The 23,347-nt window shown below is 47.4% G+C and overlaps 1 protein-coding gene across 2 annotated transcripts in view; it reads left to right on the top strand.

Annotated features, from left to right (window-relative positions):
- The window catches only part of SMARCC1 (SWI/SNF related BAF chromatin remodeling complex subunit C1), a 1,286,593-nt gene that overhangs the window by 736,245 nt on the left and 527,001 nt on the right, over window positions 1-23,347 (top strand). For both annotated transcript variants that reach the window (XM_069645843.1, XM_069645841.1), the window contains exon 14: window positions 18,473-18,594. In XM_069645843.1, the coding sequence (XP_069501944.1) occupies window positions 18,473-18,594 (122 nt within the window). The remainder of the gene's footprint in view (window positions 1-18,472; window positions 18,595-23,347) is intronic.

Genomic DNA, 23,347 nt, shown 5'->3' with positions numbered 1-23,347 from the left:
AACAACTGCCACCGCTGGAGCTTTCTATGTCTTTAAGGTACTGTGTTCTGCCTGGCCTCCCTTTCTTCGGTTTGCCCAAGGTGACCCTTAAATCCTTGGCTTTCCACTGGGTTGGCACCAGACCTTCTAATTTTACTTTCTTGAACCACCCCAACCTTTTTTGAACATTCTACAAAGACTTTTAGTGCATTTTAAACCGTGTGATCCTGGGCACATTTTGCTTTGCTCCATCTAAAGTGGGCCTGGCCTATGAACTTTGGCTCTACAGTGTATACTGCCTTTATTCCCTTGCCGAGAACTCCTAAAAGTGTTGGGACTTGTTTTATTTCTATGCTCTGCCTTTTTCTCTCCCTTTAACTGAACTATTGGCGTGCCATCTAGGTTACACCCTCACTTCTGTTTTAACAAATCGTGGTGTTTTAACTCTGACTTGTCTAATAGTTATCAAGGCAGGTGTGTATACTTTACCTGACTGTGCTTTATCTTGCTTTTGATTTAGAATGCTAGTATGTTGCCTAAAGTGTGTTTTAAATAAATAATTATATACTTTTGATACAAAGCTCTGGTCAGTGTTTGTTTGCTCTACTGTGTTTTTAGCCCTATTGTGTATACTCTATATACTTCCCTATTCTTCTTGAGGGAAGTCTGACTGCTCAGCCACAGCTACCAGGTAAGGCTGGGTGGTGCGGACTGCTACCAATTGGGTTTACTGCTTATTCCTGTAGTACTAATCTTTTTGCAGTGTTCCCCAAGGGAAATGCACAGGATTCTGCCTAACCGCTCTAGTCCGGCTTAAAGATGATGCACTCGATTCTGGTTTTCCATGCGCCTGGCACTGTGTTCCAGCAGCAACAAAGAAGTACAGCCAGCAGGGAGAGGTTTTCCAGCCAAGTTCGTCTTGGGGTCAGTTGGTACCACCAACACAAGGGAAGAAGTCGTCCGTTCCGGGCTTCTCTAGTCAATAAGAAATTGAAGCTTCAGCACTGCAGCAGCAGTTCAACGGTTCAGGAGGGTGCAGCAAGCTTCTCTTCCTGTTTATTTCATCAGATGTTTCATCCAGTGGTCCACTCTGCCTTCTGTTCAAGAGACCTCGCCTTTTATGCAGGTTTCTGGCATTCATGCACAGCCTAGCTGTCACTCACACATCGGGGTGGCTGTCCTCCAATGACACAGCCAGCCAATCAGCACTGGGTGCATTCAGGTAACCAAGGAGACTAAGGACGGAATTTTGGGCACCTTCCTCACTTCCTGCCCGGCCAGACACATTGGAGCCAGAGGCAGGTTTCAGCAGGGAAGCCCACCAAAGGCAAAACAAACAAAAGGGTTAAACCAGGTTTGGCGTGCAGAATAAACGCCAAGAAAGACCTCGCAAGCAAGAAATGGCAAAAGAAAAGGCAAAAAAAGACCAGGCCCATTTTGACAAAATGGGCACCCATGGGTGCATTACTGCAGCTGAGGATTCAGCATGTGATTAAAACATGCACAATGGTAGGAAAATTAAATCACTGCCACCAGCTATTAAATGTCATGAGGGTAACATAACATGTTACTTAAGTAGGAAAAAGGGCTACTAAGTAACACCCCAGTACTTCCATATAAGATGGGGTGTACTGGACCTACATAGGACAAACAGGTAAGTAAAGTCCATTTCACTTTACTACTCTTGGGAACAGTAGTTCACCCAAGAGAAGGTATGTAAACCTAAGACATCCAAATGACTTCTCTGTCACTGCACTGCTGTGTGTCACAATACAAAAATAGATGCCTATGGAGTTTGTCTGACTCCAAAAACAAAGAAACACAGATTCCAAATTATCACAAAAAATACATGAGTGAGAAAAAGGTCTCACTCAGGATAAAAATTAAGTCTTAAAGTCCAGCAAAAGAGCTAGGGGTCTCTAAGGTTGAAGGGAATTAGCACAGAAATGAGAATTCTGCCTAACATCCCGGAACACGCCGGCTTCAGGTCCATGTGCTGAAGGTACGGACAAAATGGTAGCAACACAACAAAAGATGGCCGCCACTCCCGATCTTCAAAGGCAGGAACCCACACAGGCAGGTGCAGAGGCACGCCAGCCTGGCGATCAAGAGAAGCTTTACTCCAACGGCAGTATGGGTACCATTGATGCCCGTCACTTGGACCATATTATACCCCAACATCACAGGTTCTAGGTACAGTGACCCCATGTAGGACAACGGCTGTGGAGGCTGCAGGCCTATTCGCCACCGATGCAGGATCGCACTCAGCCAGTCTGTGAGGACAGGTCTTTTAGATTAATTCATGTTGCTCATGCGATCTCCATTCTCACGGGCATTATCAAGGACATGTTGCATTCAGCTTCGTCTGTATAGCCCACTGCAACACATCCCATGCTCCCGCCTCCAGCTCTGCCTCTGCCGCATCCTGCTCCTGAGGCTCCAGTAGCCCTGTTGCAGGTCCAAACCCCCACACGGAAGCACCTTCAAAGGCTGCTGGCTTCACCCCTCACATGGTAGGTTACAAGCGGGACACAGACGAGGTACAGAACACACCTTCCTCTGCAAAAGCCTTCTGTCATGGGATTGCTGGCCTGTCAGAATACCTGGACATTCCCCAGCCCCAAAAGGAGCTTCCTGAGGCAGAATTTCTGGCAGCGGTCCTAAGCATCAGGGCGGAGGCAAGGTCTGGCAATCCCCTACAGAGGGATGTGTGCAGGCCTTGGCCAAGAAAGTGGTTCAAGCAACAATCCGTGCAACCGGTTAACAAAAAGCTGGATGCCAAGTTCAGACGGGTCAAGAGGGACAGCATGCTACTCTCGACCCACCCGCAACCTCTGTCCTCGCTGCAGCATCCATGTATGCCAAGCTCTATGCGACCTTGTCTAGTACTGTCACATCAGCCCTCAACCATGGAAGAAAAGACTCTTGAATCATACGGCAAGAAGCCATACTCCAATGCTCTTCTACATCTCAGGTCAAAGAAGACTCCATCCTGGCTGCAGCTAATAAATGCCTGTGGAGGGAAATTTCAGACATCCCTAAGCACAAGCACGCCTTGGTCAAAGCGGGCATAGCTGAGGAGAAACTCAATGCACAGGTCATTAATGGAGGCTGCGGTAGGACACATAGACATGGCTAACAGAAACCTGTCTCGCAATGGACATGAGGCGCACGGATAGGCTTTTGGATCCCAGCTTCAACCCGGATGTCAGGATAGAATCTTGGACCTTCCCTTCAAAGGGGGTGATCTTTTCCAACGCACAATTGATGAAGTGCTGGACAAGAAGAAGAGCAGCTCTCAGGTAGCCACGTCCCTGGCGTTTCATAACCAGCCAGCAGCGATGCCTTTTTCACAGGCAGTCTCGCTCAGACAAGGGGTGTACCTCTGATTTGTACCCCTCCCCGGAAGGTCTTGAAGGCTGGCAAACTTCTTGATTTTGCCACTCTCAATACTCTCTCTGCTGTCAAACACTCCTGACATCTGCCACCTCTTTAGAAGAACTTGACCTTGATATTGTCGGTCTTACCGAGACATGGTTCATGGCCAGATTTGTCATGAGCTTTGACACTCTCTTCCCTGATGGCTACAAGATCCCCTCTGTGCCCAGATCCACCCGGCTCAGATGGCGTGTAGCCCTGATCTTTCCCGAGTGAATCTATCATTCCCACTCAGATCTACTCCTCTTTCGAATGCCTTGTCTGCAGTCTCGCTCTTTCGCTCTCTCGCTTTTTCTCCACCCCCCCCCGGCCAAAGGTCAAATCACCACATTTCTGAGTGGGCAAATCTCTCCTCCTCCCTCCTGGCTTCAACCATTCAACTCCTCCTCCTGGATGGACTCAACATCCATCTGGATTCTCCCTGTTCCTCCTCTGTGCTCTTTCCTGACCTGAGCTTCCCTTTCTATCCTCCCCTCTGGCCCAACATACTCTGCTGGACACACACTTGACGTCTTAATCTCCTCTGGCCTCCCCCTCTACCCTGGAGTGACCACTGCCTCCTCTCCTCTCTCCCTCTCTTCCTCCAAAGCCAAACCTACTCCAACACTTCCACCTACCTTCTCGGACATCCGGCCCATGAAGCATGTCTCAGTTAGGCTTTCCCTGCCACCTTCTCTCCCCCTGCCCCCTCACCACCCCTACACCTCTGGCTGACTCACACCCGGACACAGCCCTGTCCCTGCTCTACTACTTTTTCTTACTCTTGATGCTCTTGCCTCTGTCATGAGGATCCGTTGGAAGTCCAAAGCCAAGTGCAATACCTGGTTTGACTCTGACCTAGCTACACTTAAACGGAAGTGTAGGGTGGCCGAGAGGAAATGGAGGGCTTCTTGTTCATCCTCTGACAAGCTAGCCTATCGCCTGCTCCAAAGGCAGTACTGACTCTGTCCTCACCAAGAAGAGAGTCCATATCCAAGCATGTGTCTTGGTGGCATCTAACAACTTGGCCGAACTCTTTAAAATCTGCAAGGAGCTGGCCAACCCTGCTGCAGTCTCTACCCCTCCTCTTGCTTCCCAGGCTCTTTGCAATGCCCTTGCCTCACACTTTATCTCAAAAACCCAGGACATCCTGTACACCCTCTTCTTCCCCGCCTCTGTCTGCACTTGCTGACCCTCCTTCTGTCACCGCCCCCCCCATCCTCTTATCCTTTCCTCTTTTATCCTGTGAAGTCGCTAGACAAGTCTGATCTATGAAAGCCTCATCAAATCAGGTTCATCCCTGTTTCTCTAAAACCATCAAGGACAATATGGATTCCCTCGCCCCGGCCCTTGTAGATTTTTGCATCCTCTTTTGCCTCAGGATCCTTCCCCTGCCCTTTGAAGTGCTCACTTGTGCATCCTCTTTTCAAGAAACCCACAGCTGATCCTTCTTGTCCTTCTATCGTCCCATTTCTATTGCTCCATTTCTGGGTAAACACCTGGAAAAGCTGGCCATCTCTCACCTTAACCTTCATTCTGATGGCCCTCTCCATGACCATCAGTCTGGCTTCAGAGCTGCCCGAAGAACGGAAACTGCTCTCCTGAACATCCGTGAAGATCTGCTCTCCAACCTTGACTCTAACATTCCATTTGTCCTCATCCAACTCAACCTATCTGCCGCCTTCGACACGGCCAACCATATCACCCTGCTGAACAGTCTCCGTGTTAACCTGGGTATCGCAGATCAGGCTCTGGCCTGGCTGACCACTTTCCTCTCTGACCCTCCCAGGCCCAACTTGGGTCCTTCCCATTATCGACCTCCCTTTCTACCTGTGGTCTTCAGGGGTCTAATCTCTCCCCCTGGCTTTTCAACCAGTACCTGGCAACTCTCGGCCACTGCATTGCCTTTTTCTGCTCAAATTTCCGGTGCTACGCTGACGACACTCAACTCATTTTCAGACTGCCCTTGGCCACCTCCTCTCCTTCCCTCATCTGATTGCCTAACTGCCATCCAGGATCGGTGTGCCGCCAATGATCTTTGTCTAAATGCCAATAAGACTGAGATCCTCCTCATTGGTACACCTTCACCATTCTTTCCCCTCACTCTGTGGCCGGCCTCCCTTGGCTGCCCTCCTTCCCCTAACTGCGAGGCTAAGAACCTCAGGTCATCTTTGATTCTGCACTTTACTTCTCTGCCCACATCTCTGAGGTCTCTAAAAAGTCAAACTTCTTACTGCAGCTCCTGAGGTACTCTTCCTTTCCTGAAAAGCTCATTGTCTCCCAAGCTCTGGTTCTCTCTGGGTTGGACTATTGTAACAGCCTCTTTCGAAGGGATTGTGTTCTCTGACGTATTCCTTATCTTTGATAGATGATCTCCCAGCTTGCTGGCCTCGGAAACATTTTTTCAGTAGAGGGCGCTGCACGTCGACGTCCCTCGAGCCGATGTCCCTCGACGGCCTCTGTATCGGTGCCGACGTCATCGCGTTTATAAATAGACCCGCGCAGCGTCCGTTGCTCAGTTCTGTTTTTCCGCGCTTCGTGGGGCCTCAGAATATTGTTGCTCAGTTCTTCATTCAAATATATCATCATTCCTCGTGAATGCCGACTCGTACTCTATGGCTTCCTCACCCGAACCGACGACTCAACGGTCCGGCTTCAAAAAAAGTCAAGACTGTGGAAAGAAAATGTTGTTGACGAATCCTCAGGATCTGTTTATGGTGCCTGGGAATCGAGCACCATTGTTCGGAGTGCAAGGACTGCATGTCCATGACGGCGAAAGCCTTGAAGGAGCGTAAGGGGAAGCTCGAGAGAGGTAAGGCAGTTAAAACTTCTTCGAAAGTTTCCTCAGCGGAGTCGAGACATTCGTCTCCTCGCCATCACAAGACATTCTCGTTCTAGGTCTCGAAGCAGTTCCCATCACTCTTTGAGATCTAAGCATACAAAAGAGACGTTGAAGATCCCCTTCCTCGTCTTCCGTTTCCCCAAAAAGGGTCTCCTGCCCCACAAAACATAGCTCTCGGGCTGAGTGGGAGGAATTCAGGAAAAAAATGCTAAGCGTCTTCGAGAAAGCGGCCTCAACCCCCTCAAAGACTGCTGAGGGTGATACCCTGGTTGAAAGACCCGAAAAATCAAAAAGCTGCGAGTCGCAGCACCCGGCGAAAGAAGCCACTCGAGAGCGTCACAAACCCTCAAGTAAAGGCAAAGTTGCGTCTTAGATGATCCCTTTGACACGTAGATCGGCGTCGTCGACGCAGTTATCGAAGGGGTCTTCGACGCACAGGTCAGTCGAGTCGATGCCGTCTTCGACGCCGAGAAAGGATAAACCCACGGCCACCTCACAGCCAGTGGCCAGAGCCTCGAGCATGAGAATGTCGTCGACAACCTCGAGTAGAATCCCGATACTCTTGAGTTCATCGAGGTCTCTACCACCTTGCTTGATGCCTTTTTCGATGGCTTCGATTGCTTCGAAGCCTTCAACGTCCGCGTCGATGACGTCATTTTCTCAGCCAATCATGACGAATTCGGCTCCTTCTGCTCTGGAAATGGGATTTATACCATTTTCAAGACCTGATCACTCCAGAGTCTTATCTTCTATTTATGAAGAAGAGGAGGGTTCTGATCAGGAAAGACCTTTTGAGTTGCAGGGACCTGCGACTCCTGCCCCAGAGGAATTTACCTCTGAGGAAGGTAGGTTTAAAGACCTCCATGAATCCCTACAGGAAGCAAGTGGGTTGGATACTTCCCCAGAAGTGGAATGGCAAACACCAGACCCAGGGGAACATGCTGAAACCCTTTATAAAACCTTGATGGCAAGGATAATAGAGTTTATGGGGTGGTCCACACCCTCACCTGCTTTTCAGCAAAACGACCTCATACATCTTGGTCAAAGGTCCACAGGAGGATCCTGTGGTGCCATTTCATGCGGCATTACAAAGGAGAATATTGGCAAACTGGGAAACACCTGAGGTAATCCCAGCGGTTAACAAAAAATGATCAGCTAAATATAGGGTGTCTTCTGCTGACCCTGAATATTTATCCAAACACCCTACTCCGAAGAGTCTGGTTGTTCAGGCAGCTACTTCAGTAGGTAGTAAATCGGCTTACCCTACTGTTCCACAGGATAGGGATGATGAGAGATATGACTCTATGGCCAAAAAAGTATTTTCCGCATGTAGCATTGCATTAAAATCCATCAATGCTACTTGTATGCTCGCTAGGTTCAGCCACACACTTTGGGAGTGTGCTTCATCAGCGGCTGACTGCCTCCCAGAGGGAGAAGAAAGGGAAGCGTTCCTAAACATCACGGATGGTAAAGAAGCTATGTGCGAATCCCTTCAAACTGGCATCGATTCTGCTGACAGCATCAGCAGGGCCTTGGCGGCAAGTAAAACAACCCTGAGATTTGCTTGGTTGCGAAAGTCTGGTTTTGCTCCAGATGTGCAAAGCAGACTCTTGAATATGCCCTTTGACGGCTCTTCTTTGTTTGGTAAGAAGGCGGATGACAGTTTAGAAAAACTACAAACATCTAAGGCAGCAGCAAAATCTCTAGGAGCTGCAATCCGTCACACCATATCGCCCCTCAAGAACCTCTTGGAGAGGTAAGTCCTTTTGCTTCTATTCCGCATTCGGAAAGGGCAGAGAACAGCCGGTTCAAAGGGGTCAGAAAAAGTTCACCCGAGGTGGACGGGGTAAAAGCACAAAAGGCGCAGCAGGTGCCTCTTTACCATTGGCATCAGCCGCCTCCAAACCGCTCTGAGGACTCTCTTCACAAAACACCAGTAGGGGGCAGGTTAACTCAACATCTGACAGAATGTCAGGCTATTACGTCAGATGCTTGGGCATTGGAGACAGTTGCCCAAGGTTACTGCCTGCCTTTTCTACACATCCATCAGATTCATCCACCGGGGAACAGCTCTCTGAAAGTTCCAGATCCGCTCCTCCTGCAGGAAATTGTAGACCTGCTAGAGAAAGGTGCCATAGAACCGGTACCTGTAGCGGAGAGGAACAAGGGCTGGTACTGCTACCCCCCCCCCCCCCCCCCCTACTTTCTCATACCAAAGAAATACGGAGGACTGAGACCTATCTTGGACTTACGAACAAGTTCCTCAGGAAGGACAAGTTCAAGATGGTAACTCTCTCTCAGATCCTTCAGGCCCTCCAGCTCCGGGACTGGCGGGTATCTCTGGACCTCCAGGATGCTTATTTCCATGTACCAATCCATCTCAAACACAGGAAATACCTGAGGTTCGCAATTGGCGGCTCTCATGATCAATTTTGAGTTCTGCCACTTGGGCTGACCTCCGCCCGAGGGTCTTCACCAAGCTAATGTCGGTAGTGGCTCAAGTCTAAGGAGGGAAGGGATCCACGTCTACCCCTACCTGGACGATTGGCTGATCAGAGCTGTAGCTTCGGAACAAGCTCAGATCCAGCTAGATTATGTCTGCCACTTCCTTCACAAACTGGGCTTCTCCCTCAATTTAAAGAAGTCAGATGATACCATCACAGAGACTCCAGTTCATTGGAGCGGTCCTGGACACTTCCCTGGGAAAAGCCTCGCCACCAGAGGTGAGGGCTCAAGATATTCTGCAGATGGTCACCAAGTTTCAAAATGCCCAACGTCTCCCAGCCTTCGACATTTTGAGGTTGCTAGGCCTCATGACATCCTGCATCTTCCTTGTGCCAGAGGCTCGCCTGAGAATGAGATCTCTTCAGTGGGCACTGAGAACTCAGTGGTTGCAATTCTCAGGGAGAATGACGGACCTCCTTCAGATTCCGGACAAGGTGGCTCGAGACCTTCAGTGGTGGGCCTGCCAGAAAAACATCTTGAAGGGGGAACTGTTTTGGCAACCATGGCCAGAGATAACAGTAGTCCCAGATGCCTCACTCACGGGGTGGGGAGCCCATACCTACGACTTGTCCAGACTACAGAGGAATGACTACATACCAGACTACATATCAACCTGTTAGAGCTGAGAGCAATCAGACTAGCGCTGAAAGATTTTCTGCCATCTGTACAGGGGAAATATGTCCTGATAATGACTGACAACACAGTGGCCATGCACTACCTCAACAAACGAGGAGGCGTAGGATCAGTGCCACTGTGCAGAGAGGCAATGCAGCGCTGGTTTTTGGCAATTCAAGACTGAATCTCTATCGGCAGTTCACCTAGCCGGAGAGAAGAACTTGACGGCGGAAGCTCTGAGCTGGCAGGGCACAGTCTCCCACGAGTGGGAACTAGCTCAGGACGTCCTTCAGGAGATCTTCGCCCTTTGGGGAACCCCGCAAGTGGATCCTTTTGCCACCAGTACCAACAGAAAGTGTGATCTGTTGTGTTCAAGGGAATTTTCCCCGAGAGGAGCTCTAGGGGACACGTTCGTAGTGGACTGGGAGTTTCCACCAGTCCCTGTCATTCCTCAAATGATCAGGAGGTTGAGAAGATTCCGGAGAACCATGATCCTAATTGCCCCAGACTGGGCCAGGAGAACGTGGTACCCGGACCTTCTGGACATGTCCATCTGCCCTCCAATTCGTCTTCCACTCAAGGAGAATCTTCTCTCACAGAAGGGAGGTCCGGTTCTCCATCCAGTCATCAGAACCCTCAACCTTCACGCCTGGCTTCTGAAAGGCTGAGATACAAGGATTGGAACCTCCCTGATGACATCATGAAAGTGTTGCTTTCGGCCAGAAGGCCAGCAACAAAGTCTTTATACCGCTGCCGTTGGAACAAATTCTGCAGCTGGTGTAGAGAAGAGAATATCAACCCCTTTTCATGTGGTACACCAACGGTGTAATCCTTTCTTCTCTACTTGGAAAATTCAGGCCTTCAAGTTGGCACGATCAAGGGCTATCTCGCAGCGCTATCGATCTTCAAGCGCACTGCAGAGGAGCCTTCGTATTTCAAATTACCCTTAGTAATACAATTTCTAAAGGGATTAACTAATGTCTACCCTCCAAGACCTTTCCAGGTTCCTTTATGGGACTTAAATTTAGTCTTAAATTTCCTGATGGGGACTCCTTTCAAACCACTCCACTCTTGTTCGCTAAGATTTCTCACCCTTAAAACTGTCATTAGTGGCTTTAACATCTGCTAGAAGGGTGAGCGAATTACAATCTCTATCTTGTAAACCCCCTCATACAATTTTTCATAAAGACAAAGTTGTCCTACAGGTGAAGCCTAATTTCCTCCCAAAGGTGGTTTCTGAATTCCACATCACTCAGAAAATTACCTTACCTTCATTCTATCCGCCTCCCCATCCGGGGAAAGAGGAAGAAAGGCTACATAGGCTGGACCCAAAGAGGGCTTTAAGCTTTTACATCAGCAGACTTGCTAGGATTAGGCAAGCAGATCAACTGTTCTAGGTTACGCAGGGCCCAAATTAGGACTACTGATAACAAAATAAACCATTTCCAGATGGATTATTTTGGCCATCCTGGAATGTTACAAACTAGCAGGGAAAGAGCCTCCTCAAAATCTTAAGTCTCATTCAACCAGGGGTATTGCAGCCTCCTCGGCCCTCCAAAGAGGGGTGCTTGTTTGAGACATATGTGCGGCTGCCACATGGTCGTCCGCACATACCTTCACAAGATTTTACAACCTGGATTCCTCCTCTAGTCAAGAGACTAGGTTTGGCAAAGCCGTATTACATTCGGTTTATTCCTAAAAGGAAACATGGCGTTTTACTCCCACCTCCAATTGCACACCACTGCTATGTGAGTCTCAAAGATAAGGAATACATCGGAGAACACAATCCCTTCGAAGAACAAGTTAGTTCTTACCTTGTAACGTTCTTTCGATGGGATGTTCCTCCGACGTATTCCTTATCGCCCTTCCCATCCATCCCCGCAGTAATACCTCCCTTGTGGCAAGGTCAATAACCAATTCATGTGAAACAACTGTTAACGTCAAAACGGAACTGGGCAATGGTCCCTGCGCGAGTCTATTTATACGCATGATGACGTCGGCGCAGATACGGAGGCCGTCGAGGGACATCGGCTCGAGGGACGTCGACGCGCAGCGCTCTCTACTGAAAATGTTTTTCTGAGGCCAGCAAGCTGGGAGATGATCTATCAAAGATAAGGAATACGTCGGAGGAACATCCCATCGAAAGAACGTTACAAGTTAAGAAGTAACTTGTTCTTCTAAATCTACCTGCCTCTACTCTCTGCCCTCTGCAACTAATCCAGAACAGGACTGCGAGACTTGTCCTTGGCCTCAAGCCCTGGGATTGTATCTCTCAAGCTCTGAAACCCCTAGTGGATGCAAGGATTACATTTAAAACCCTCTGCAATATCCACAAGGCTTTCTGGGGGCAGGGTCCAAAATACCTTCAACTATCCCTCTGTAAATACCTCCCCTCTCGAGCTCTTCGCTCCTCTACCTCCCGCCGGGTCGGCCGTTTTTCAAAGAAAAGAGCTGGTGATAGTTCTGTCTTCGGCTGGGGCCTCCCTGCGGAACAGCCTCCCTGCCACTCTGAAACTTGAGAACCATCTCCGTTTTCAGAAGCACCTCAAGACCTTCCTCTTTGCGTCTTCCTTTGTGCCTCTTCTCCCCTGCTGATCTTTTTCTCTCTCAGCACTGTGCACCTGGCCACCCTCTGACCTATGGGCCCAAGTACCTGCTCACCCGGCCACCAGCCCGCACTGCCTCCGGACCACCTCTTTCACTGGGGTCTGTATCTGTACCCATACAGTCCCCCACCCTCTTTCTTTTCTGCACCTATCAGACATAACCTGTCTGTCACCTTAATCCCAGCACTTGCCACTTGATTGGCTGCATTACCAACGTTTATTGCATTTAATATTCATATTTATTTATTATCGGTCTTTCTCCACTGCGTCACACTTTCCACTTCTCCCCCCCTTCCATGCATTTTCCCCTTTCTCATGTGCTTGCACGTTCTCAATGTCAGTGTGCTTAGTATGATCGTTGTTTTGTTATCCCCTGTTCCCCTACCTTGCCTTGCTCTGAAACACTTGTGTACGAGCGCGATATATATATATAAAATATCATAACATGGGGCGTTCTTTTTGCAGTTACCGCAGGTTCCAGGACTGCAAAGCCAGGCAGCCTCATTGCTCTCCCTGTCAGCATAGGCGGAAACAGCACAAAGCTTCAAATAAGGTGTTTTCCAGTCCCCCTCATCAGCCACTTACCAGAAGAAATATTGACACTTCTTTTCAGGTCCACGGCACCCCAGTTGGGGGCAGTGAAATTTACTTTCCTTACACTTGTTACTTCCTAGACCCAGCACACACTATCCTACAGCAGGGTGCTGGAGGGGTTACTTAGTATCCCCTTTGTCGAGCCTCTCGTGTAACAATTTTGTTACCCTTTCCTCGATGAATGGCTGGTGGCATTGGTTTACTTTTAACTACTGTGGTGTGCGTTTACCGTGGGCTGCGTTCGCAGCTGCAGTAAAGCACCCAAGGGTGTCATTTTTGTCAAAATGGCGGTCTTCTTTTTTTCACTGTTTCTTTGTTGAAAGGTCCATCTTGAGATTTAATCTGCACGCCAAACCAGGTTTGGTCTCTTTGTTCGTTTTGTCTTTGGCGGGGATTGACGAGTGATGCCCGCCTCTGGCTCCGGGGTGTCTGGCGGGGGGCAGGAAGCGAGGGAGGTTGCCCGAAACTCTGTGCTTAGTGTCCTAGGAGACAGGAATGCACTCTTAGGTGATTGGCTGGCTGTCCTGCAAGGACACTAAGCACAGAGTTTCGTGCAGCCTTCCTCGTTTGCAAGGACAGCCACCCTGCTGGGTGATTGACAGCTAGGCTGGAATGAATGCGAGAAACCTGCTTTAAAGGCGAGGCTTTTTGGCTTGGAAGGTACAGTTGACCACTGGACGAAGGAATCTGAAGAACTTGAAGAGGACGTCTGCTGCAACTCCTGGACTGTTGGTTTGCCCAGTGAAGCCCTGCAGCTGTGCTGAAACTCCAAATTCGTATCGACAGAGAAGCCCCTGTGTTAGGCAAGATTATATGCAGTACCCTTTGGGTGCACTAAAACAACCCTGCCTCCTGGCAATTGGAACCCAACCTTTGGTATAGGTCTGTACTAGACAGGTTGGTAGCGTGTTGAGCAGCCAGGCTTCTCACAAGCGGGGTCAATATGTGCTGTAGGGGAGTTAGTTTCACAGTGACTAGTATTCAAATAAATACTTATACACAAGGTTTCTTGAATAAACAATTATTAATCTGTCAGAATAAGTCTTCTTCAGAAGGGAGCAATATGAAAGCAACACACAAATACACTTCAAAACGACACTTAGTTTCTAAATCAGTAAAGATCTTTTTTGGATGGCCAACAGTCACAACCTACACCCTCAGGTGGCCTCAATATCTAGGGTGCTGGGGACATTAATATCTTACTGTTTGCATTTAGAATACTCTTAGAACTTGGTCAAAGGAAAAGGTTATTAGAACACACAGGAAACCACAAATATTCTTAAGCAGGCAAATACTTTTGTATCCCCTAAGCAGAGTCAATCAGTATAACAAGTTAAGCCAAAGTCAATGGGCAAAAGTCTTATATGGGCTGAATCACTTCTGGTATGTAAGTAGAAAAGTCGTTGCACAATGTTTCAGAAGTATTTGACGAAAAGAAGAATCAGTGTAGGACCACAAGCGGTTTAGGCATGTGAGTAGTAGAAGATGCAAGCAACTCTACAATAAGAGGAAAGTTCTTTAAGACTTTACAGTAATTTTGTATTGAAGAAAAAGTGCAGCAGATGACTTCTGTTCCTGTGCAGCTCTGCAGATCTCACTGTTCCTGGGCCTCAGTAGTGGGGACATGAGGGAGGACTTCTGGGGATTCCTGCACTGCAATGGGCCGGTCACCGCTCACGACTGGCAATCTTTCCAACACGTGGCACTTCAGAGTTTCAGCTCCTTGCGACTACCGCAAATAGCAACACTGTGGTTTCTGGCTGTCGAGATGGACTTGCCTTGCTTCTGGGTTCCCACACTCTGTTGAGGGGCGCTCAGGCTCGGTCATTCCTGCTTCCTGGGAGTCCGGAGGGTCTTCCTGGAGCTCTTGGCCAACTTAAAAGCAACGACCCACGACTGAGTCCCAGGAACACCAGGATCTGCAGAGCTGCACAGGAACAGAAGTAATCTGCTTCCCCTTTTCTTCAACCTAAAGGTACTATACAGTCTAAAAGAACTTGCCTCTTGTTGTGTAACTGCACTTGTTCTCTGTTGGTGAAACTTGTTCTGGTTGTTCTGTAGAGTTGCTGATAGCTTCTTTACTTCACAAGTCTGAACAGCTTGTGGCCCTGCTTTGAATTCTTCTTTTCTACAAAGACTTCTAAAACATTGTGCAAGACTTTTTTACTAACCTGCAAAAAGTGCTTCAGCTCACCTAGACTTTTGCCCAATTGACTTTGGCCTAGCCTGTCTCCCTGAATGACTTCTGCCCTCTGACATTGTTTGGTCTTCCTTCCACGAAGGGGTGAACTAATTTTGCATTGGGGGTTACCAAAAGTACTTACCTGCTTCAGAATATTTGTGATCTCTTGTTCTTCTAATCTATTTTTTTGCCAAACTCTTAAATCTGATTCTAATGTCAACAGTAGTATATTAATGTCCACACCGTCCTAGTTACTAAAGTCACCTGAGGGTGTAGGAAGTGCTTGTGTGCCATCCCAAAAGGGTACTTACTTATTTAGAAATAGTAAGAGTGTATTTTGGAGTGTATTTGTGTTACTATTATATTGCCCCCTTCTGAAGAAGGCTTACCCTGACTGTTTAATAATTGTTTAATCAAGAAACCTTGTGTGTAAGTGTATTTGAATACTTGTCACTGTGAATCTCTGTGCAACTCCCCTACTGCTCACATTGACCCCTCTTGAGATGAGCCTGGCTGCTTAGGCACTCTACCAACCTGTGTAGTAGAGACTTATACCAAAGGTTGGGTTCCTATTGCCAGGAGGTCGAGGTTTCTATAGTCTTCCAATGGATACTGCACACATCTTGCCTAACAATGGACCTTCGCTCTGGCGTGGCTGGCTGGCTGGCTGGCTGACTGGCTGGCTGGCTGGCTGGCAAGGGCAGCCACCCTGCTGGGTGTGTTACAGCTAAGCTGGAATGAAGGAGAGTAAACGGTTTAAAAGGAGAGTCTCTTCGATCGGAAAACAGAGTCGACCACTGGAACGAAAGAACCGAAGATGAGCTGGAAGAGGACGGCTTCTGCAACTCCTGGACCGTTGGTTTGCCCGATGAAGCCCTGCTGCAGGTCCGAATTGCCGAGTTCATCTCGACAGAAAAGCCCCTTCAAGGATGACTTCTTCCTTTGAGTTGGTGGGACCAATCAACTCATAAGCCACCTTGATACCATTCTCTGAGCCGGTTATGTTTAACCAGGGGGAAGGATACCATCTTGTGTGCTTGACTATAGCTACTCGAACCGAAGAGCTTCCATTTGCCAGCTTGTTTGACCAGTCCCTGTGCAGTGCAGGAGTCTACCGACATCCTCCCTCTTGTCCCCACGACTGAGGCTCGGGAACAGTGAGATCTGCAGGAACTGCCAGGAACCAACGTCTTCAGCTGCATCTTTTGCTTCATACTAAGGTACTGTGCCAACCCGATTGAGAGAACTTGCCTCTCGTGGTGAAAGTTCGTGAAACTTTCCCAACCTGCAGGCCTAATCGGCTTGTGACCCAACATATGATTTTTTCGTACAAACTACTTCTGAGAACTTTGGCCAAGACTTTAGCGTTTACTACAAGAACCACTTTCCTATCCAAGACACTAGCCCATTGACTTTGGCCTAGGCCTGAATCGAGTCCTCTAGTGAACTGAAACTATTTGCACTGCCTACGAAAGTATTTTTGATCTATTTTATTAACTTGTGCCTTTTTACTCCTAGTTAAAGTGGCTGAAATTCCATTTTGCTCCTATGTCAGGGGAGCCTAATCTACTCAAACTTATTGGTTTAGTATTGAAATGTGTTTGTGTATAATAAGTTGCCTCCTTCTAGTGAATGTCTTTTAAATGACTGTGTAATAAATTAATAATTGTGTTACCAAGAAACCTTGAGTGTAAGTTTACTTGCACCACTGTGATTTTAAGACCTCTGTGTAACTTCCTTTACTGTTCACTTTCCCTATTGAGATAAGCCTGGCTGCTCAGCTCGCTACCAGAAACTGTGTAGTACAGACTTATACCAAAGGTTGGTTTTGCTTAGACCTGTAGCGCTAATTGTTTGTGGTGGTCCCAGAGGGTACTGCATATAACTCTGCCCAACACTGAGTCAGAGTAAATGAGCCATGGCTTGTAAGACAGCCTCCCTGAGGGCGAGATAACATTTGATTGGCAATGCAATACTTCCTGGGCTTGTGCTATACCATCCGCTGGCGAATTGTGCGGAAAAGTAGCTTGCGACCTGTCTAAGCACAGCCCCCTGGCTCTTGCTTAATCACCCCATTAAAAGAATGTTTTTTCAAGAAAAAAAACATATTTGCTGCAATGGGCCAACTTTCTTGAGGACAGGGGCTGAAAATGAAACTGTTTCTTTAAGTGCTTTATTCAGGTTGATGAACGTTTAAGTTTCCAAAGTATAACAGTTATTGAAAGAATTTTGATACTCTCGGAATACTTTTAGCCATGTAGCACTTTAAGGAAAACAGTTAAGAGGAGAATACAGACAAACAAAAGTAGTCCTACTTGATGAGAGTAATAAGTAAGAAATGTCAGGTTGTCAAGTGGTCACTTCTCACTGCAGCTGACTGCACTCTGCTCACCTGTACTGTGCTCAGTGCTGGTGGTGAACATTTAAATGGGTGATTTATCCCTGTAAGGGATACTCTGGCATCACAAATCCAGGCAAAAGCAGTTCCAGGCAGTCGACTGTACTATCCTCCACACTCCCGCGCCATGCAGGTCCTGTTCTGTGTTCTTGCCACAAGGATCGCCTCTCACTGCCTCATAGTGGGGACCACCACTGCAACCTGCCTTCACATTTTGGTGGTCCTGTGAGGTTGCCTTCTCCATGGAGGTATTCATTCTGATTTGCAAAAGGTGTCCAACTTTCTAGTCTGTAGTACTGGCTCTCCAGAGTCCAGAACTGCCGACTACATGATCCAGACGCAGAAAGTGATCTCCGCATCCGCAACCCCTGAAACTCCCGAAATGGGCCAATTCTAGAAGTGGGCCCAGTGAATTTGGGAACACCTCGTGGATGCTGAAGACATCCGAGTAAGGGGGTTTTGTTTGCATACCTATTCCTGCCCTCCTCCTGACATAAGGTTTGTATGGGCATAAAGTGTTAAGACTACCTCTCACTTGCCTGGGTAAGATTGGTGATCGTCTGGTCATGGATCCTACCCCTCTCTTACCCTCCCCTTAGAGTGGGCGATTGGGTGAGGAGCCTGCAAGAACTTTAATTACCCATTTTTCTGTTTCTGTAACACTAACCAGCAACCCTTTGCTTTGCCACTCTTGTTCGTGAATCACACAGTAAACCCTCCTAACATTCTACAAAGTGAATCATGTGGAAGTAGCACCTTATAGGCACTAGGCCCCATCTCGTAGCAGGGCAGGACTGATTAAGAGCCACAAACCTGTAAATAGGTTGTATTATGTGTGTTCAAACTGTCTTCTAGCAGTTTACTTAACTGTTCAAACGCTGTTCTAAATCGCTATTTGTTATCTTCACTTGCTTTACCCTACACAGTTAAAGTATTGCTTTCAATTGTCAGTTTTAAAGTGCTGGTGTTCTGCTATCGGAAGCCCCCAAACAATAAATGTATGTATGTGTACAAATAGTTGTGCAACATTACGCACATGGGTTTTTAATTGTTAGGAGGGTATTCAAAGGCCTCATTAATTGTATGTTAGTACATATTATGGCTAACTTGAATAATTAAAGTGCTGTATGTCGCATTGTGGTCATAGAGAACTCATACCCCCTCCCAAGCCTTTGTCTTTCTGCTCTGCTAGCCTACCTTGATTGAGTTTAGTTAGACATCAGGGTCTTCTCCCTGTTCGCTATAATAGGGTGGGCTCTCAGTATCCGCCCAAGGGTTGTTTCTGAAAATCCATTTTAACACTATTAAACAGTTTTGCAAATTTGCTTTTGCAGGAGGATGAGGACCCCAGCAAAGGTGATCAAAGTCGATCCGTTGATTCGGGTGAAGACAACGTTACAGAGCAGACAAATCATATAATAATTCCAAGCTATGCTTCCTGGTTTGACTACAACTGGTAGGTTACTTTAAATGTGCTTTTTATCTCCTTGTAAACATGTGTAGCATTTTTGACTTGCACTCTCTGGCCCACTATTGTAGCACTTTTTATTTTGTCTTTTTACCAGCCGTCAGTGAGATGTTGCTTGCTTTAACTTTCTAGGCCAAGAGGTAAACAGTATATTTTAATCAGTCATGCACATTCTTAAAGTCTTAAAGATGTTGGAAAGTGTAGGTGTAGACAAGATTGTAGACAAGTCATAGCTGTTTTGAATTGTCTTAAACCATGTGTGTAGGATGCCGACAAATGAATCCCCCACTCGGTTGTAGGGCTTCGTCTTCAATATCTAACTCTCCCTGGGGTGAATGTGGCCAAGCAGTGAAGGCTACACTCTTTCGAGGGAAGCCTTTTGGTAAACCGCTAAATGTTAACTTAGACCATACCACAAGGAAGGTGTCTTCAACATTTGGTACTCCAGTTGTTTTGGAGTACAATTCCCAGTGGCCCTGTCCAGCATAATCAATTGTGAAGGAGCATGGGAGCTGTTGTTCAAAACATCTTGTGATCTGCGTGTTGCAGACACCTGCTCTTAAGAGATTAGTAACACAATACATTAGTAAAAATATATTGCATCCTTCCACCATTTCCTCATGTTGATTGATGTTAAAAATGTCAATCTGCCCTGTGGACCAATTCTGAGAGTAAACTCTATTCGGATGAATGGCGAGTAACTCTAATGTCTAGCCAAACTCCATCGATGTGTTACTGTGATTGAGCACTAAGCTTTAGAATTAGGAGTGTGGTGAAGATTTCAGTTAAGCACACACCTAGTACTCTGAATTATTCTAGTTACGCAGTATGTGTAATTATTGTGCCCTGTGACGAATCCAGGGAATTAGTCCTTTTTCACCAAGGGGGAGCCATCCCCTTTGGGGTCTAGGCTACCAAGCCCACTATACGTTACCCCACCTAGGGTTCAGGGCAAGTGGGGTCCCAATGGGGGTGACAACCCCATCCTCCCCTCTTTCTAGGGGCAAAGAATGCCCAAGTTACGGTTCCATCCCACCTTCCTTCCATTCCAGGACCCCCAGTGTTTGTTGGTTATGTGGGAATTAAACCTGCTAATGTACATCGACTTCTTTAAAGTCGATGACTGTTTCTTACCTGTACTCGTTACCGCCTCTTAATGAGACTGATGACCAATGGAATCTTGAGCTCCGTTCCAGGGAGGAACTTAAAGCTTACAGGAAGCAAGCCAGAGAACGCAGAATGCTGGTTCGCCCAGAAACGCTTGTTAGGATGGTTTTTCTGAAGTCCAACTAAGGGCTTAGCAAAACCATTCCACTAAGGCAGTACACGACGACACTATTAGTATAACGCTGTACAACCTGATTATATGGTAGCGTAGACAGAGCAGCCAGGCTTATTTTGGGAGGACAGAGGGCTGTCGGAAGGTACAAAGAACTTGTGTATCTTGTAGTATACCAAGGGTTCAACAGAAATACTGACAACAAATATAACTAATAACGGTTTATTATAAATACAAGTTGTTAGGCAAAGTTTGTATGCTGTATCCTTTGGGTGCCTTACAACAACTCTGACTACAGGTATAGGAAACCCAGCCTTTTGGTATAAGCTTGTACTACAGTTTTGGTAGTGTGTTGAGCAGCCAGGCTTATCTCAAGAGGGGTCAATGTGAGCTGTAGGGGAGTTGCACAGAGATTCACAGTGACAAGTATTCAAATAAACTCTTAAATCCAAGGTTTCTTGAATAAACCATCATTAATGTATCAGTCGGGATAAGCCTTCTTCAGAAGGGAGTTATATAAAAAGTAACACACAAATACACCTCAATACTGTACACTCTTAGTTTCTAAATCAGTTAAGACCCTTTTGGGATAGGCCACAGGCACAACATACACACTAAGGTGACTTAAATAGCTAGGGTGCTGGGGACATTAATATCTTACTGTTACCATTTAGAATACTGTTAAAAGTTGGTAAAAGGAAAGAATTATTAGAACAAGATACCACAAATATTCTTAAGCAAATCCTTTTGGATCCCCTAAGAAGAGTCATTCGGAACAGGCTAAGCCAAAGTCAATGGGCCAAAGTCTTCTTTAGGATGAAGCACTTCTGGTAGGTAAGTAGAAAAATGTGTTGCACAATGTTTTAGAAGTCTTTGAAGAAAAGAAGAATCAAATGTAGGGCCACAAGCCGTTAGACTTGTGAGTGGTAGAAGATGCAAGCAACTCCACAGTGAAAGGTAAGTTCTCTCAGACTTTGTACAGTACCTTTGAATTGAAGGAAAAGTGCAGCAGATGACTTCTGCAGAGCTGCACAGGAACAGATCTTACTGTTCCTGGGCTTCAGTCGTGGACACAAGAGGCAGGACTTCTGGAGACTCCTGCACTGCAATGGGACACTCACCGCTTGCAACCAGCAATCTTCAAATCAGTGGCTGTTTAGTGTTTCAGCACGCCGCGTCTACCGCAAATAGCAACACCGCGGTTCCTGGCTGTCGAGATGGGCTTTCCTTGCTTTTGGGGTCCCGCACTCTGTTGAGGGAGCTCAGGCTTGGTCAGTATTGCTTCCCGGTAGTCCGGAGGATCTTCCTGGAGCTCTAGTACAGCTTAAAAGCAACACACACAATCTGGTGTTCCTCTCCCTGGCTTTACGGTTTCCAGCAGCAATTCTGGAAATTCAACCAGCTCTGAGAAAAATGTCTAGATGGCTTACTGTGGAGTTTATTGGTCCCACCAACTCAAGGGGAGAAGTCAGCCTTGCAGGGGCTTCTCTGTCGATACGAATTTGGAGTTTCAGCACAGCAGCAGGGATTCACCGGGCTAACCAACGGTCCAGGAGTTGCAGAAGCCGTCGTCCTCTTCAAGCTATTCTTCGGTTCCTTCGTCCAGTGGTCGACTCTGCCTTCCAACCCAAAAGCCTCACCTTTTATTAAATTCTCTCCAATTCATTCCAGCCTAGCTGTCAGTCACCCAGCAGGGTGGCTGTCCTTGCCGGACAGCCGGCCAATCACCACAGAGTGCATTTGGGTCTCCTAGGAGACTAAGCACAGGGAGTTTCGGGCACCTCCCACAGTTCCTGCCTACCCCAGACACCCTGGAGCCAGAGGCGGACTTCACTTATGAAACCTGTCAAAGGCATAGCGAACAATGGGACCAAACCTGGTTTGGCACCCAGAGTAAGTCTCAAGAAGGACCTTTCCACAAAGAAATGATGAAAAAAAAGACCTGGGCCATTTTGACAAAAATGGCACCCTTGGGTGCTTTACTGCAGCTGTGAACGCAGCCCTCGGTAAATGCACACCACAGTACTTAAAACAAAACTACCACCACCAGCCATTTAGTGAGGAAAAGGTAACATAAAAATGTCACATGAGAAGCTAGACAAAGTGGATACTGGGTAACCCCTCCAGCACCCTATTGTAATTGTAACACTATTGTAGTGTGTGCTGTGTCTAGAAAGTTACAATTCAAAGTAAAGTACATTTCACTTCACTGCTCTGGGAAACCGTTTATCCCAGGGAAGTAATTTAAACCTTTGGAAAATCTGAAAGACTTCCCTGTGCCACTGCACTGAAGGTGCAGTGTGACGCAATGTAAAAGACATAAGTGAATCAAGTGACCCATTGCCATCACTAGATGGTGTGGTTTTTGTGTTCTGGGGCCTGTGACCATGACCGTTACCAGGGGTAAGTAACTTGTTTATCTTAAAGATGGAGATACTTGGTATCTCTCCCCAAACTCTCTAGTCTGAGAGATTGGCACACACCACCTTATGTGAAGTGTCAAAGGGATGCCTAGTATATCCCTTCTCTCTGCTCCTGTGATGCTTTAGTCACACAGACCAACCTATAGTTATGGCTGGTGGCAGTGGACATGTTCTACCAACTATTGTGTAATTTGTATACCGCAAGGTATGTCCATAGCCCGTCTAGTGCACAATAGGGGCACTCCAGTACCAACTTGGGGCCTCCCTTCTTTTTTCACCTCTACTAGCGTGGTTGTTCTTTGTTAGCCCTTATACCATTTGGGGGGAGGATGGGTGGTCATTGTGTTTTTTGCCTTCGGCGCAGGACCCTTGTGTGTCACTGCGTAGGCTCCAGAGTGTCTGGGCAGGCAGGAGGTGGGGGAGGAGTTTTCCACCCCCCCTGCCCTTTGTCTGCCGAGTCCCTGAATAGGACCACCTCCCAGAGGGGTCTGGCTGCCCAGATGGGACAGCCAAAAACTCCTTTCTGTAACTTGCAGAGACATATTACAGAGAAGTGTGTGCTTTAACTGTATAAAAGGTGAGGCTTCTGGAGTGAAAAGCAAGTGTCACTGGAAGCTGAAGTAACTGAAGAAGTAGTCGATCAGAGATGCCTGCAGACCCTTTGAAACACCGGGAAGCGACCACTGCTTGCCTGACCCCGTTTTCCCTGTGAAAGAGGCACTCCAAAGAAGATGACTCCTTCCCCTTGACTGGAGGGAGCAACCAGTATCAAGACAACCTTTGAATTGAGCCATCTCACGAGGTTCTAGGAGTTTCCAGAGCTGCGGAACGCCAATACCATCAGACTTGCTGCCCATTTCGAGTGCATCATTGTGGAAGGGCTGAATCCATCCAAGTCCTTGCTGAGCTCTCAAGGACACTCCAGAGATCCAATCCAACTCAACCAGACCCTCCTCAGCAGAGTGCAGGACTGCAGGAACCGAAGATTGACCAGGCGAATTGCGTCCTTGGTTAGTTTTGCAGAAAAGGCGCCAAAATG

The sequence above is a fragment of the Ambystoma mexicanum genome, chromosome 2p (genome assembly GCF_040938575.1).
Source record: "Ambystoma mexicanum isolate Mex_15411 chromosome 2p, UKY_AmexF1_1, whole genome shotgun sequence".
NCBI classification, from domain to species: domain Eukaryota; kingdom Metazoa; phylum Chordata; class Amphibia; order Caudata; family Ambystomatidae; genus Ambystoma; species Ambystoma mexicanum.
The sequence above is the reverse complement of the archived record's forward strand: the minus strand, read 5'-3'. Positions and strand labels throughout refer to the sequence as shown.